Here is a 17,882-nt window from a genome sequence, read left to right on the forward strand (position 1 = left end):
TGTTCCAGTACCGTCAACTGTTTTAATTATGAGTATATTTCCTGATGAAAAATTAATGGTGGATAACAACTTTATTAATTAGCAACATGTTATATTTTTGTCAGTTTGTTTTCGATTTATGATTTTGACTATCCCTTTGGTTTCTCCCGTCTCTCTTTAATGGTAAATATTTCCTTTCTTCGAGTTTTTTTTGTGTTTTCAATATCCAAGATTCGTTATTTTCTATACTTCCTGGAGCCAAATCTTTTATTTGACAACCCAAATGGTTGAACGCTTTAAGGAGGACAGCTAGATATGCATTGACAACTTTATTATTAATCAATCGTTAATAAAATCGTGAAATGAAAACAAATAGATAGAAATTGAAAAAAAATCATTTTGGGCTTAATATCGTTAAGGCACATTTTTTTTCATATGTCTTACTTATCAAACGATTTCGTTTCAGGTAATAATATCGGTTGTAATGACAATACCAGCAGACATTGGCATGGTTATCAATGTTATAAGCTTTATATTTTGGATCTTTCTCGGCGTTGATATGGTAGCTTTTATGATACTGAGATACAAAATGAAGGATGTTAAAACCTCTATAAAGGTATTTTACATTATCAAAGAAAAAAACCCAACCACTTTTTTAATCATGCAATACATACTTTAAAAATGCATTTTGTTAAAAAGGTGTCTGCATCTCTTTCATCAAATACTTATCCTGGATTTGTGTTTAGCGTCATTTTCTGTCGCAGAGATCTAGTTTAAACACAGTTTATTGTCTCAGACATTTTTTTTGTGCACACATTGTACAACTCTGAATTGTCCTTTCCGATCTGGTCTTAGATATCTGCTTTTTGTTTTTCGTTTTTTTAAATGTTCTCTATCCACATGATTAATGTTAACTTCAACAAAACAGCCCTGTAGTTCAACGAATGCCAAGTTTCAAGCCGAAGATACGGAATAAACAATACATTTACAGTACCAATTTTATTGCACCAGATGCGCATTTCGACAATTAATGTTTCTTCAGAATGCACGAGGCCAACATATTTGAAAGTTCAAAACCTAATACAACATTGAAGATCTGATAAAACCAAAACGGGACTAAAGTAAAGCCAATGCCTGACAAAGAATCACAGCTATGCATAAACTATTGAAATATCGAGAAAAGTATACACATGGAGCATTTTAAAAAGAAATGGGTTTAGAAAAAACAATTAAAAAGCATATAAACAGCTTACACCTAAAACCAAAGCTCTAAGTAATACCGATTCCCATCAAAACCGTGACTGATATATGTATATACTTTTTAAAATAAAAGTAATGTAATGTGAAAGTGTACTTATGATCATCAAGTAAACTGTTAAGTTGTTTGTAATTTTTTTTTTGACAATTCACGAACTTATTAAGTCTTATTGATTACCACGTTCCATTATTAATGCCTTTTATATTGCTGTTGATATGCATCTTCCTAGTTGTGGCACCATTCCTAGAACCTGTTCGAACAGAATTCTGGTATGCATTGGGTTATCTTGTACTCGGAGCTATTTTGTATATCCTATTTGTGTTTTTCCGTTTTCGTTTACCGGGTATTGGTAAGTCAATTTTGTTTTTTATTTTAGCATTTTATCGAAAGAAAGCCGAACAAACAAGAATCAAAGCTTACGATATCAAAAGCCGACACTTTCTTTTCATCAGTTTTCTTAAAAATAAGGAATTTTAAAGTTTGAATGTCCCTCTGGTATCTTTCGCCTCTCTTTTAAACTCATCTTAGAATTTTAATCTAGACAGATGTATAAAATGTTTCATTAAGTCAATAGAAGAACCTTAAATCAATCTCTACCTTATACTTTTATTCACAGTTTTTCTTTCAATCCTAGAAGGAGGGTACAAATTCTCTACAATTAGGAGCAATGTTAAGCAGCAGTATGAAGTTATATGTGAATTGTCTTTAAGCATATAAATGAGCGACTTCTATATATTTCCTTATATTTTTTCTTCCTAAAAGGTGCTAGTGAAATTCAATAAAGAACTGCACCATGAGCGCATGATACACCCGTCGCCCTTTTAGTTCGTCTTTATGCTAAAAAAAATTTATATGATCAACTAGAAATACTATGAGCACTGCTCAAATAGACCCCCTTTTGAACGAATAAAATTCTATAACCGTCCAAAGTGTGAAAAATGGACAGTTTTTTCAGAAATTTATAAAAGACAAAGAGGAGCTTATTTCAACAGATATAAACAATCTGCCAAAGTTTCACGAAAACTGCTGAAAGCATTTTTGAGTTATAGTCAGAAAACTGGAAAATCTCCTTTATTTTTTACAAATAATATCCCATAAAATGGAAACATAAAATATAAAATTTATAAAAATCGAAAGGAAGCTTACGTCAACAGATGTAAACAATTCACCGAAGTCCCATGCAAATTGGTGAAAGAGTTTTTGAGTTATTGTCCGAAGTGTTGATGACGGAAGGATATACGGACAGACGGATGGAAAAAAGGTATACTATAATACGTCCTGTCTTTAAAGACGGGTTTATAAAAATAAAATTTTCACAGATTACATTTTTTTCCAAAAGATAACATACTTTCATCCTACTAATGGAAAAAATAAAGGCCGGTCGGCGTGCTTGTTAACGAGGAACAAGCATCCAAAAAATTACAATTAATGACCGCAAAATATGTCTGCATTTACTTTGAAATATATTGGAAGACATGTATATTAAACTGTAAAATACATATTAGAAATAAATTAAAGCAAATAGTAGATTACCAATGTTCAAAGCTCATTAATCGATTTAGAAGATACAAACCCAGGTAACAAACAAAAATTGAGGGTTTTGCATAATCCTCAAAAACAGCGTGACAGGGTGCGTCGACAGGGTAAGCATGCATGCTATGTCTGCATCATCTGACATGCAAATCCACACGGAGTCAAAATGTCAAAACAACATTAGCATTCCATATAAAATCTTCAAATAATATTGCAATGAGACTATTCATGTTTTGTTAAGAAGAGCACAATTGAAGGTTTTTATGGTCAGAAGCTGTCTTATGAAGAAAAAAGAACGATTTTTTAGGTAAACATGAAGGTAATTATATAGGAAAATTTTCAGTGTTATTTGCATTTTTCATTGTTAAACGATCATATTTGCATCTACATTTTGTTATGATCTCGGCATCTTAGTTTTGGTATGTACATTCTGTTCAATACAAATAAAGTAAAAAAAATATATTTATAATAATCTATCTTTTAATTGTAGAGGACAATTGTATTTTGTAAATTGGAAGAGATATTATATTTGTTAAATTTTTTTTTTCTTTTTGTCTTAAATGGAGTAACTAAATTCTGCCAGTCTTTGATGATTGTTGCACCACCGACAAAACCTAGCGAAATTTCCTAATTCAAGGATTGTCTCCTCATTCTATAGAAATGACTATGTAAACAGAGACAATCCTATTTCTTTATTTTTACCAGGAAGGAAAACACACTATTACATAATTTGACACTAGCACTCTTGGTAAATTACTTTGAAAATACGTCATATATAAGCCAAATATAAAGTGTTTATTGCTCTTCATTCATGATGTATTAACATGTATAGTTCCATCTATCCCGCTAAGCTTACAATAATCGATATTACAAATGCGTTATGAATTTCTCTTTATATGTACCATTGACTGGCAATGGTCAATAAAGTTGTAGTGCGACCGATCGGTCCTTTTCCTCTCGTCATTTAGTAATTTCCCGTTTACCCTATACTATGGGTAAACTAATATGTTTGAGCACTAATAGCTCACTTTTTCGGGCACCTAATTCTAATCAAATTGGTTTTTACAATAGTTGTCGATTTTAATTGAGGTCTGGAGCTGGCATGTCAGTAACTGCTACTAGTCCTTTGTTAATTTATGTTGGTCATTGTCATTTTGCTTAGTTTCTTCTGTTACCTATTCTAACATCGGACTCGGACTTCTTTTAAACTGAGTTTTACTGTGCGTAACGCTGTGTGTTTGTTTATTCTACATTGGCTAGGGGTATTAGGGGGCGGTTGAGATCTCACAAAACCTGTTAAACCCCGCTGCATTTTTGCGCCTGTCCCAAGTCAGGAACATCTGCCCTTTGTTAGTTTTGTATATTGTTTTAATTTAGGTTCATTTATATGTTTCGGAGTTTAGTGTGACGTCCATTTTCTCTGAACTAGTATATATTTTTGTTTGGGAGCCAGCTAAAGCCCGCCTCCGGGTGCGGGATTTTCTCGCTGTGTTGAAGACCAATTGGTGGCCTTGAGCTGTTTTCCGCTCTTTAATCGAGTTGTTGTCTCTTTGACACATTCCCCGTTTCCATTCTCAATTCTATTTGTGTCAATCACAATCAATATTATGAATGTAAAATAGCAAAAGCAGAAGAAATACAGAAAACCACGGTCAAAATAAAAGACGATCAAACATAAGTAAAAAGAACATTACACAGAAAAAACCTCAGACTGAACAACACGAAGCCCATCAACAACTTTGGCTGAACTCGGGTGGCCTTGATGGGTAAGCAGTGAAGAGGCCTTCTTCGTTTTGCTGATGTCATGTAAAATCATGTTTTTCTTTTGACTTTGGATTTGGTAGGATTTGCATATCTTCTATGGAGGCAGTGTTGCCATTGATATCACAACTGCATGAGTTTGAAGCTTGAAGCAATTTAAACAGTAGATTAATGTATTATCTTGATTAAAAATATATATATTATAAGGTAAAAATATTTTTTTCTTATTGGTTAATCCTCCGCTGTATATTCTCGAGGCGGGGCAACATTCATTAAGGTCTGTACAAACATACTAAATGCCCCTGAAAGTATATAAAATATGTCAACAACTCTAATTAATTGCATTTGTGTATTGATTGTAGTTGCATGGAAAAAGCTGAACATGCATATGTTGTTGTTACCTCTTTTACTAAAAGTGCACAAGTAGGTCAAAGTCTGCTGGTAGACTGTTAATCCCCGAGGGTACCATCATCTCTGTAGCCAGTACTTCGGTACTGGCCCGACAATACGGATATTGTTTTATTGAAAATTGGTGTAAGAAAATGTTTGCAATTGATTTAAATTAAGGAATATAATTATCTACTTCATAGAAAGCTCTGATTCCTAGCCAGGCTTCGTGAATACGTTTTGGATTTTCAAATATTTTGGCCTCGAGCATTACTGAAGAGACATTTATTGTCGAAATGCTGGTGCAATAAAATCAGTACTAACGTTATTACAATCATAGTTTCATGCTTAATATGTCAGCTGTCTCAGTTGAAAACAGGTGAAACACTTTTGATGTATATTTTTTTATTTTATAAAGCGTTGTAGTAATGTGTACTGTCATTTATTCTCCTGACTGATTTCGTTGATTGGATGCATGGATTGACGGAATATCAGATATATGAGTGATAGTTACAAGATTTATCGTAAAACTAAGTGCGTACTAACCTATTCCGGGTAGACGAAGTTTGAAGAATACAAACGGAATGTATAAAACAACACCAGCTAAAAGGAACGATAAAGCATACCAAAACTCTGTCTTTACAGGTTCCAGGAATGGCGCTATCAATATGTACAACACAAAGATGATCACGATTATTGGTACAATTATAGGGACCTGAAATTATGACAAATCAGTGGGTTTATTTTCATACAATAAAAAATGATAGAATATGGAGTAAATGACCATTGAATGGAAATACATAAAAACATTAAGTACGTTAAGTGAACATTGTAACAAACCCGAGACCACATCAAAAACATTTTAGTTTCTTTTTATTTGCTTTCCCCATTTTTATTGTACATTTTAAGTTTTTAACAACAATGATTTTGCTTTGCTTCCTTCTGCTGATACAATGCCTATACATTTTTGTCGTATTGTTTGTCTTGGGAAGGAATTCAATCAATGGTTATTGTTCACACCATTTTCTTAGACAATTATTATCAAAACTGTAAATTATCGGTTCTCGAATGGGCCACTGTCGATAACCATACAAGGTTTAGATTAGTTGCATTATGTGAATCTATTTTGCAAAAACAATTAATATATTCGATCGATAGAAAACTATATGACTGTATTAGCTTTACCTTGAAAGGGCGCTCAACATTCTTCATTCTAAAATGTAGAACTATATGTACTACCATAATTAAACCATCAAATATCCAGCCGATGAATCCAACTAGATTTAACATCTTGCTGAGATCAGCCGGAATCATCATGACGAAAGCAAGAGCCATCTACAATATTGAAAAAAAGACAATAGAAAGTCAGCCGGTATCATCATGACGAAAGCAAGAGCCATCTTCATTTTTTAGCCGGTATCATTAATTTAATTTAATTTTCTTTCTTTAAAAACATTACTGATAGATTTATATTGTGCTTTTCTTTTGAATGTTCTCCTGTACAGATTCATAATGATGATGCACGCATGTATTTATTTCGGAATAACCATTAAAACGAGTCTACAGTGAAAAAAATCCTTCATGTATAACACTTTGTCATTCATCACAAAAAGAAAAACACTCATTTGCCATTGAAAGAAAACGATGAGTATGTTCTCATCTTCATTAGAGTATAATCTTGGTAGAGTATGGCCCAAGTACGTCGCCGATTATCCGATGCATTTATAGGTCAAATAAACTAACTAATATAGTGGACCATTTTAGTGAATTGCATCTTTGTATCTAACTACTTCCCAACGAGCGGGACTGCCTGTCAAATTGATTCTCAGATTTCAAAGGAATGACTAATTAGATATACAGTTGTTAAATTGAACTTTTTTTGTTTTTATACTCACAAAGGTGAAAATAGCAGGAATCGGAACATTATTATGTATGTTAAGATAGCACAAAAATTCTGGGAATAGCTCCTCTCTAGCAGCAGCAAAACATATCCTGAAAAAGAACAAAACAAGTAAACAAACGGTAAGTTTCCGAGTAAGTTTATTAATTTATACATTTGGGACGCAGCAAGCACCGTACGATTAAGTTTTACCTTTTTTTAATATTTTTGCTGAAAATCGGTCATACGTGGAATTAAGATACGAGGTTTAGCACGAATTGTCAAGTGTATGAATACGCATGGTAAAACGCTTGTATTCTGTTTCTAAGGGAAGCTACATTTTGTTCGTTAACAAGCGTTACAAACAGGGTGTGTGTACGGTTTGGAGACCCCATTTACTTATACTGTTGCAGCGAGTGTTTGCTGACCAAAATAGACCCCAGACAACTGATACTTCTTACTTTAGACAGTTCGAAACATGTTTCATTTACACATACGTATGGTACACTTTCGAAATGTAGATTCAGGAAGTTGTGAAAGACCTAACCTTATGTGGGATATTTATTCCTCTTGTCGTGTCGGTTTATTGCTAGTGTTGGTTTAATTTATAGAGTTTTATAGTTTTTGTATTGGTATCATTGTTTTACACTCATTTGTTAATGCTTTTTAAATTTCAAGAAACTGGTACGAATTCGAGCTTATAAAAATGAGAGGCTGGTAGCTCGCGTAACACGTTACATACCAAAAACAAATAAATACACTATGAATTAAAGCGGTGAAATCATTTGATATGCAAAGTGAATGGTCTTTTGGTAAAAATCATAAGGTTAATTTCTGTATTGAATTAATACTAATACTTATTCAGAAAACATTGAAAAGAGCTCACAAATTCACGACCCGATTGGTATACATGGCAATGTTTTGCTGCGTAAAAACCTAAAAATATTTAAAGTTTCATTAAAGTATAGGAAAATTTGTGGATATAGGATGTCTACCCTTTTATTGGTTGCGAATTCAGGATATCTACTTCGAACATGCAAATTGACAGCACAATCGCGATACCACCGCTTCAGTTAGCAGGAGTATAACAAAGAAGAACTATGTTTTTACCTTGCTGAAATAAAACTGCCTCCGTTCATTGATCCATATACAGAACAAGCCACAACAATGGGAATGAACACAACTGCTGTAGGGATAACGTATTCAGCCCAAGACTGTAAAAACAATGATAAAGTTAGTCTGCTACCAAACTGTTCTGTTCAAGAGTTAACTGGTGATTAAAACAATATGAGATGACGTACAAAATTATGTTGCTACAACATGGCTTTCTGTATTTTTCTTATCACTTTGATATTTATGGAAAAAAACCATTTCTAAAAGGAAGACAAAATGACTTACAAAAATAAGAATTTACAAAGGGTCATTAGAAAATACCAAGTCAAAGATGGTCAGACAGTCCTCAATAGAATGCCATGACAATACACAAATTAAAGATAAATACGCAAAAATGAATGATTGTGGAAACATAAAATGTACGCTCTTACAACGAATTTTTGAAAGATCATTTATTCCTCGGAATAACTGAAGAAAAACATCTACAATCGTTTGCTGACCTTATTTCAAACTTTATATCAAAGTTCACAATAAACATACAAATCTCTCGTTAGGATACAGAAAGTTCGTGCAGTGTTTTACAAACGTATCATTAATCCTGATTTTTTTATAGCGATTTTAGGAAACTTTTACAAACTTCTGGGATTTTTTACACAAATCTAAGTTTATTGATTCACATTTTGCATTACACTATATTGATCTAATTGAAGCCTCACCTTTTTGTTGCCAAATAGTGTTAAAAGCAGAATTTCGCTGGATCAACTTAAGCTGTTAACTAGGTTTGTGGTGTTGCTGGAAAATTGATGATGATGGATGGGTGTTTAACGTCCAGCGGCAAATTAATATGCATATTCATTACGAGAACATGTTAATGTAATATGAATATTTACCATGCTTTGTACCACACTGACACGCTGAGCCGGATTTTTAACGTGCTAGTTCACAAGGTAGCAGTCCGCAGGAAGACATGTCACCTTACCCGGACACATTATTCTGACTCCGAGCCGACCAGTCTTTGCACTTACTCCTAATGCAGCGTGCTTAGCGGGGAAGCAACAAATACCCAATTTTAAAGTCTTTGGTTCGAACCCAGGACCTCCCGCACTCGAGGTGAACAGAATACCACGAGACCACCGAGGCGGTGCCGAAACATTGAGCGCATCAGGAAGATTAATAGAGGTTTCGTCAAAATATGATTTACGATGACATGTGCGAAGACATTATATATCCTACTGTTACCCTGTTCTGTGGAACACTAAGAAAAGGGTACCAGTGGCAATTTATTTAATTGCATGAGAAAACAGAAATCAACATTATATATAATACGTTCAAACGGTCATGCTTGTCAATGAATGAATAAATAATAATAATAAACTTACAACACCCGTTGCCCACGATGATAAAAACTCTTCTTTGGTCAATACAGTGAGGTATGATATATTAACTAAGAAATACAAGATCAGGACAGTCAATATGGAAGTTATGATGCACAAAGGTAGGTTTCTGAAACATAGTATGAAAACGGAAAATATAGTTGAAAATGAATATTTGAAGATAAAAAAGCGGTTTATAAATATATAATGTACAGGAAGAACTGGATGAACTTGTATAATAAAACTTAAATCACCAGAAGAATTTTTGAATAAGTATATTGCTCATTACAGGTTAGATGTGATCAATTTGAAAAGTTGTAACTCTGCTGGATAGTTGTCTCATTGACAATCATACCACATATCCTTATTTTTATGTTCAAGTAGAATACATTTCTAGTGGTGATCGTCCAAGTCTAATGATATATATAAAAGAATGTCCAATAAACATTAAAAAAGCGTAGTTATCTCCAGAAAAATAAAGTAAAAAATTATATTCCTAACATTTTTCATTTCTTTTAAATTACGATTATTGTCTATTAGGTTATGTTTTCCCGACTTTTTGGAACTTACTGTCTGTGCTCTACTTTCATATCTTACCGTTTTGGATTCTGAAGTTCTTCTATGACAAAGTTTAGATTAGACCTAAAAAATTAGTATCATTATTCTATCTACAAGGAAAGATATTATGAGCATACCAAACATAGATAGATCTATACTAGTAGTAATTTTTGTTGACTGCCTAACATTTTTACCGAAAAACCGGTGATGAATATTGAATTTCAAAGAAAATAATCCAGTATAATGTGTTTTTAATTTATGTCAGAAAAGGTAGAAATCCAATTAGGTTCTGCTTTACTAGGCTGTATTGTATGTGGTTGGCCATCTCGACATTGAAAATAATATTGAATAGATAGTTGTGTTACAATAACAAAAGGCATAGTTCTTTTTATCAAAACAAATCATCATTTAAGGATTTTTGTGTTGCAGTAAAAAGATAATTATTTACAATTGTGTTTGTGTGTTTTATTTTCTTTATTTAGAGATACCAGCCCTCAAACATAGATGCATATGATTTTACCATCCACCAAAAGCCCACATTCCGCTATATATAGCTGAGACCCATACCAATGGATTTTTCTCTGATCCTTGAAAACCCGTCGCTAGACTACCATATGTACCTGTAAAATTAAAAAAAGTGCAATTTCAACAATGAATGGAAAAACATATAAGAAAATGAAAAATCCAAAACAAATAAATAGATAAAAACATTTTAAACAAGCAAAATAAAAAAAGAAGGCAAAAACAAAAGAAATTTTTTAGGGCATTACACAATAACTTTTTATGACAATATTTATGACATTTATCAATCCTAATTAGAAGCACAGAAACTGATATCAGAAAGGCAATGTTTTGATTATCATAAGATACAGTGATGACAACTTGCTTGTATTTACTGCAAGCATTCTTTAATAGGTTTATAGACTATCGATATTTTATAGTAAAGTGCCGTTTTTCTTTTGCTATTGTGCCTTTTAACTGTGTGAGGGTAAGTCCTCACAAACTTTATTTACTCTGTCGAATTTTCCCGTTAGATGCATGTCCAAAGATAGGCATTTCGTCAGTCACTTTTGCTCCGTGTATGTTTTGCTATTAGGGAATAATATATTAGAATAATTCATAATGTATCTTCACTCGAAGTCGATTTAGAAGTTGTCATGTTATGGTTTCAACGCTTTTACAGTGTTGAAGGTCGATGACTTGCTGGAGCTCTCCATTTCGCAATGAAAAAAGGTAACGAATATACCAAGTAGACAATCAGACATTACAAGTAGAAGAAAAGCAGACAATACCCTGGCCAAAAGAAAAACGACAAATAGACTACAACCATTTAAATCCCGTTTCATCTCTGCATCTAGTAAGTGTTCTACTACTAATCTGCCAGTGCTTCTTACTACCTTCCTTACTACTATCAAAAAACTTGTTATTAACTTTTGTAATAAAGCTTATGAAAATAATGGTATTAATTATTTTTGGAGTGTTAAAAATTCATTAGAGGTTTTAGATAAAATACGTGCTTTTGATGGTCCTTTTAATCCTGTTGACAGTTATGATTTTTCTACTCTCTACACTACACTTCCACACAATCTTATCAAGAAAAAGTTTTCATTTTTAATTAAATGGTATTTTGAAATTCTCATTGCAAATTTATTTGCTGTAACTCGTTCAAAGCCTTTTCTGTAACGAAAAAGGAAAGTATGCTAGATACACTTACTGGAAATGTGAAGATATGATTGAAGCTTGAAATTTTTTCCTGGACAACATATATGTACGTTTCGGCGATGAAATGTATCGACAGGTAATATATGGGCACTAACTGTGCCCCTTTAATAGCAGATTTATTCCTGTATTGCTATGAATCTCAGTTTTTGACCAAACTCAGTAAAGACACGTCATTGTTACATTTAGTTGATACATTCAGCAATACCTACCGTTACCTTGATGAGATTTTTCCGTTAAATAATCCAGAGTTCTCTAAATATACTACCGAAATTTATCCAAAGGAACTTACTTTAAATAAATCTAACATAAATAGCAGTAGCTGTCTTTTTCTAGATTTAGACATTTCAATTTTTAAAGGGAAACTCCATACTAAAATTTACGAAAAAGAGACGGTTTTTCATTCCCTATTGTTAATTTTCCCTTTTTAGACGGCGATGTTCCTTTTGCTCCATCATACGGTGTTTATATATCCCAACTTGTTCGTTATGCCTGTGTGTGTAGTGGTGTGATAGATTTAACGAACGTAATCAATGCATCACTGGTAAATTATTAAGGTAGATTCACTGTATACTGCCATCTTGGATTGTACAATAGCAGAACATAATCGGTCTAGTTCTTTACCTAAATCTGTAAATTTTGAGACAGATTTGCAATTTATGTGTAAGACTGTTTATTTCTATATATAAAAATAAGGGATTTATTACATAATCCAAAATGTTTGAACAAATACCAAATACTTGTGTTTTTAGAATCAATTTTTTCAACTGAGCCGTTTAAAGGGAGATAACTCTTATAGTAAAAAATTTATACTGGAATGATAGTGATATTTCATTTTTTTACTTGTAGCAAGAAAACAAGTTCGGTGACACCATTTTTTCTTTTGATTTTCTTTAAGCATTTTAAAAAACCTATTTTCTCATATTTTAATTCAAAATTCTATCTCATAGATTTCTTTTTATTCACAAAAATGTGTTTTTTCATGAACAATCTATGCAAATTTGTGCAATTGTGCACGACTTGTAGTTTAAAAAATAGAACGGTGACCCATACTTTTTATTATATTTTTGAAAAAAGCAAAGTAAAAACTTCATTTTGGCAAAGTTAAAGAAAATTCTATCTGACGAAATGTATACATTTCACATCCTAAATTTAACGTTAATATTGTACTAAAAGCGCGGAAATCACTATGTGATCCGTGTAAACTCATCGAACCTTTAAACAAACTTTTTAGTAAAGGTTATCTAACCAATGTTGTAATTAGATCTTTGAATATAGTTGACGTTGGCACAAATATAGATTTTGTCATCAGCAAATTAGAATATAACTAAATTTGTATTCTTTTCAAACGGTTTTTTGGGATGTATAAATACACATCCACGTTCATTTTGTATATAGAGATTACTCTATCTATATATTACATTATACATATTTATTAACAGGTTAACTATCATATTGCCTGTCGAAACTTTGATTTTGGCATTGCACAAGTCATGTCTTCTTTGACTCTCCATGACGTAAAAATACTAAATCCCTGGGATGTGTTTTAGTTGATTTTTGTCTCCGATGCATGATTTTTTATTAATAATTGTTTTTTGGCTTTTAACTACCTTTCAGTAACTGTGAGTTCTCTCAAATCGTACTTTCGTGTTAATTTGACCTGTTGATACAATTTGTAATGCATTTTTGTTATTTAATGTTTACTTATTCAGTGTTATATCTAGTCTCACTATTTTTAATATATAACACCTTTGACAAGTGTTTAGTATGACGATAAATTTTCACTTTTGTTCTCGTACTAGGAACAACAAAATTATTTCCGTACTCCATGTATACCTTACAACCAAATTATTTTTATTTGCCTGTGTACGTTATTTTATTTGGCGGCATTTTGTCCAAGGTTATGGTTGTCTTTCTGATATTGTTTTACATCTAACCCCCTTGTTTTATTAATTTTGTATTAACATTGTGTCATAGTTCAAATTAATTCGTTCAGTGTATGTTCACTTGTTTTTGCTTATATGTCTTTTGATTGAGTTAAACCATTTCAATTGATATTTTATAGTGTGTCTTTCTATGCTGTGATGTTAAACTATTGTTTCAGGTAGGGTGAAGGTTGGCGCCTATTAAAACGTATAAACCCGCTGCATTTGTTTGCACCTGTCCTAAGTCAGGTCCTCATGTTCAGTGGTTGTCGTTTGTTGATGTGGTTCATAAGTGTTTCTCATGCATTTCTCGTTTTTATATAGATTAGACTGTTGGTTTTCCTGTTTGAATGGTTTAACACTAGTCATTTTTGGGGCCCTTCATAGCTTGCTGTTCGGTGTGAGCTAAGGCTCCGTTTTGAAGGCCGTACTTTGACTTATAATGGTTTACTTTTACAAATTGTGACTTGGATGGAGAGTTGTATCATTGGCACTCATACCACATATTCTTATATCTATAAACAATAGTCCACACACACTTTACATTCTAAATTTCTGTTTATCTCTTGTAAAACTTTTGTAAAATTCCATAAAGGTTTTACAAAGTTATTGATGTCTCAAAACTTGAACACTAGACTGTATGGATATATTAACTACAAAATAGTTAGTTCATCCATCAATAAAATACGGAAAAAGAGATGAAAAATATTCACAAAAGTTTAGTTCAGATGCTATCTTTTAATCACGAAAAAGCCTCTGTCCACGTTTCATAATATTAATTGAAGGTTTGATAAAGTTATTGATGTCTAAAAAAACTGTAACCCCAAACTGTATCTAAATGTTAATTGTCAGAAACACTAAGTTCATTTCTCAGTAAAACAAAAAGATATTCATACCTTTATAATTTACATTTTTTGAAATCATTCTTTATTGAAAACATTTGATGGTTATGATCAGAATTAACCCATTTGATTACTAGCTCTCAATATTGTAAAGAACAATTAATGAAGAATTTAAATTCTTTTTTTTTTACATACCTCGACTTATCATGACGAATCCACCAATGACGTTATATACCTTGACTTATCATGACGAATCAACCAATGACGTTATACACCAATGACTGTACATACTTTGACTTATCATGACGAATCCACCAATTACTTTACATACCTCGACTTATCATGACGAGTCTACCAATGACTGTACATACCCCGACTTATCATGACGAATCCACCAATGACTTTACATACCTCGACTTATCATGACGAATCCACAAATTACTTTACATACCTCGACTTATCATGACGAGTCTACCAATGACTGTACATACCCCGACTTATCATGACGAATCCACCAATGACTTTACATACCTCGACTTATCATGACGAATCCACCAATAACTTTACATACCTCGACTTATCATGACTAATCCACCAATGACTGAACATACCTCGACTTATCATGACGAATCCACCAATGACTGTACATACCTCGACTTATCATGACGAATCCACCAACGACTTTGCATACCTCGACTTATCATGACGAATCCACCAACGACTGTACATACCTCGACTTATCATGACGAGTCTACCAATGACTGTACATACCCCGACTTATCATGACGAATCCACCAATGACTTTACATACCTCGACTTATCATGACGAATCCACCAATGACTTTACATACCTCGACTTATCGTGACAAATCCACCAATGACTGTACATACCCCGACTTATCGTGACGAATCAACCAATGACTGTACATACCCCGACTTATCGTGACGAATCCACCAATGACTTTACATACCTCGACATATAATGACGAATCCACCACTGACTGTACATACCTCGACTTATCATGACGAATCCACCAATGACTGTACATACCTCGACTTGTCATGACGAGTCCACCAATGACTGTACATACCCCGACTTATCATGACGAATCCACCGATGACTTTACATAACTCGACTTATCATGACGAATCCACCAATGACTGTACATACCTCGACTTATCATGACGAATCCACCAATGACTTTACATACCTCGACTTATCGTGACGAATCCACCAATGACTGTACAAACCCCGACTTATCGTGACGAATCCACCAATGACTGTACATACCCCGACTTATCGTGACGAATCCACCAATGACTTTACATACCTCGACGTATTATGCCGATCCACCAATGACTGTACATACCTCGACTTATCATGACTAATCCACCAATGACTGTACATACCGCGACTTATCATGACGAATCCACAAATGACTTTACATACCTCGAACTATCATGACGAATCCACCAACGACTTTGCATACCTCGACTTATCATGACGAATCCACCAATTACTTTACATTCCTCGACTTATCGTGACGAATCCACCAATGACTGTACATACCTAGAATTATCATGACGAATCCACCAATGACTGTACATACCTCGACTTATCATGACGAATCCACCAATCACTATAACGACCAGACCACAAATTTTGATTACAGTAAAAATAATTTGTGTAGCTTCTCCAAGTCTTACACTGATACAGTTTGATACAGCAGCTGTCACTGTAATATAAGAATACCTAGGGTCAGGTAACAGATTGTAGATTTCATAACGTGTATTTGATATTAAAACAGCATAGTGAAGACATCTGGTATTCAATTCGATAATTTTTTGTTTTTAGCATTTCAGAAATCTCATCAGTGAATACAATTAGTGAAGAATTTGGGTTTAACGTTAAGGTCACTGCTAAATATTAGAAAACTTAGAACAAATGAGAAATTTAGACAATCTCAAAACATTTGCTGTGTACCAAACTAATTGATGTTAAATAGTCTTACATTATTATTTACATATTAACTCTGAGAAAGTCATTATACTCACTGATCACTGTTGCGGCCACTATCTGTTTGAACAGAAAACTCGGACCACAGTTGTCAAATATAGCTTTAGACATGTACTCTGCTACTGTAAGACCTAGAATTATTTGTCCCGATGGTCCTGTGATTAATAACGACCACATATACATAAAGGCTGGAAACCTGCCAAAGACAGCCAACAAATAACCTAAGTCACCACCTGATTTTGGAACAAGTGCACCCAACTCTGCGAACACTAACGCCGCTGTAATAGGAGTATAATAATTTTTTTAACATAAAGTACTAGTATATAAAACAGGTAAGAACACCGGTTAAAACATAACATTCTAGTGTTGAAATGCAAAGGAATATTTGCTTTTAGAGACTGAAAGATCGAAAGCAAGTAATGGCAAATTGGAATAAAAATTAACTCCATTAAAAATGATAATTAAATATTTGTTGAAATGGTTGAATATGAGAGTTATGAATCCTATGTATTCATTCTGATTTAAGATTATTTTTTGTAACACATTCATTCTTAAAAGGAACTTAAAAAAAAACCTTCTAAAACGAGAACTTACCAAGTATTGATATAAATCCACATACGCACCATATGACCAGACTAAGACCAACGGACCCGGTATTTGCTAGAATTCCCGTAGGTGATACAAAGATACCAGAACCTACATAAATAATCATAAAAAATATGATATACGAAAATTAACGGTTGGATAAAGAATGGCTCATCTTGTATTATTAGTTTTTTCTGTGGGAAGATAATTTCTCTACTTTTTTCCCAATGATCAGATTGAAAAATGTAAGAAAAGTATACAACGGTTAACAAAAAAGGCAAAGTTGTTGCCAAATAAGAATTATTTTACCTTTTCAAAAGATTAAAAAAATAGTCAGATTTTTTTTTTATATTTCAAAACCGAAAATAAAACAGGGATACAGGATCCGATACTATAGCTGTATACGGATGTGTTACTGTGACTATTTGTATCAATGAAATTATTATACCAACGTTACCAACGTTGGATAGTTTTTAATTCATTTTCATAATTTCTGACAACAACCAATGTGACTGTGATGTTCTGATTAATATAAAGATTGAGGTAGCTGTATTTATCTTAAGCTTTGATGATTTAAATCTTGGTTTTGACTAACGCAAATAAGACTTTGATGTTTTCCTACAGTCATAAACTTCATTTAGAAATCGTAAAATATACGTCTACATAGTTTAAAATAAAAGATTGCTATCTACCGAATTAATGCACACATCGCTTTATTATGATGACCTTTTCCTTCTGTTGTCGATTCCTTAAGACGAATGACTGGTAGCTGATATCAGAAATATGAAATAAATCATAATAATTCCAGAAAAAACTATATAAATGTGACTAACATGAAACTTCAAGGTGTATATAAATTGCATGAAGTCTTAATATATATACATTAGCATACTTGGTTCAGTGGGAAATCTAGTGACAAAATATTACCTCCCCTGTAAACACTGAAAACTAGA

At 33.0% G+C, this 17,882-nt stretch overlaps 1 protein-coding gene and 1 long non-coding RNA gene across 2 annotated transcripts; both read right to left on the reverse strand.

Annotated features, from left to right (window-relative positions):
- Window positions 1–5,459: 5,459 nt before the first annotated feature.
- On the reverse strand, window positions 5,460–6,245 carry LOC127733426 (b(0,+)-type amino acid transporter 1-like). Its single transcript, XM_052242790.1, has 2 exons — window positions 6,104–6,245; window positions 5,460–5,633 (listed from the first exon to the last, which is right to left on the reverse strand). The coding sequence occupies exons 1-2, from the start codon at window positions 6,233–6,235 to the stop codon at window positions 5,460–5,462; spliced, it is 306 nt and encodes a 101-aa protein (XP_052098750.1). The 5' UTR covers window positions 6,236–6,245.
- Window positions 6,246–7,921: 1,676 nt separating this feature from the next.
- On the reverse strand, window positions 7,922–16,046 carry LOC127734209 (uncharacterized). The gene is made up of 5 exons (XR_007997469.1): window positions 15,938–16,046; window positions 10,409–10,461; window positions 9,881–9,925; window positions 9,290–9,413; window positions 7,922–8,011 (listed from the first exon to the last, which is right to left on the reverse strand). It is a non-coding gene; the product is annotated as an uncharacterized LOC127734209 (long non-coding RNA).
- Between the last annotated feature and the right edge of the window lie 1,836 nt (window positions 16,047–17,882).

The sequence above is a fragment of the Mytilus californianus genome, unplaced genomic scaffold (assembly GCF_021869535.1).
Source record: "Mytilus californianus isolate M0D057914Y unplaced genomic scaffold, xbMytCali1.0.p SCAF_3, whole genome shotgun sequence".
Taxonomy (NCBI): domain Eukaryota; kingdom Metazoa; phylum Mollusca; class Bivalvia; order Mytilida; family Mytilidae; genus Mytilus; species Mytilus californianus.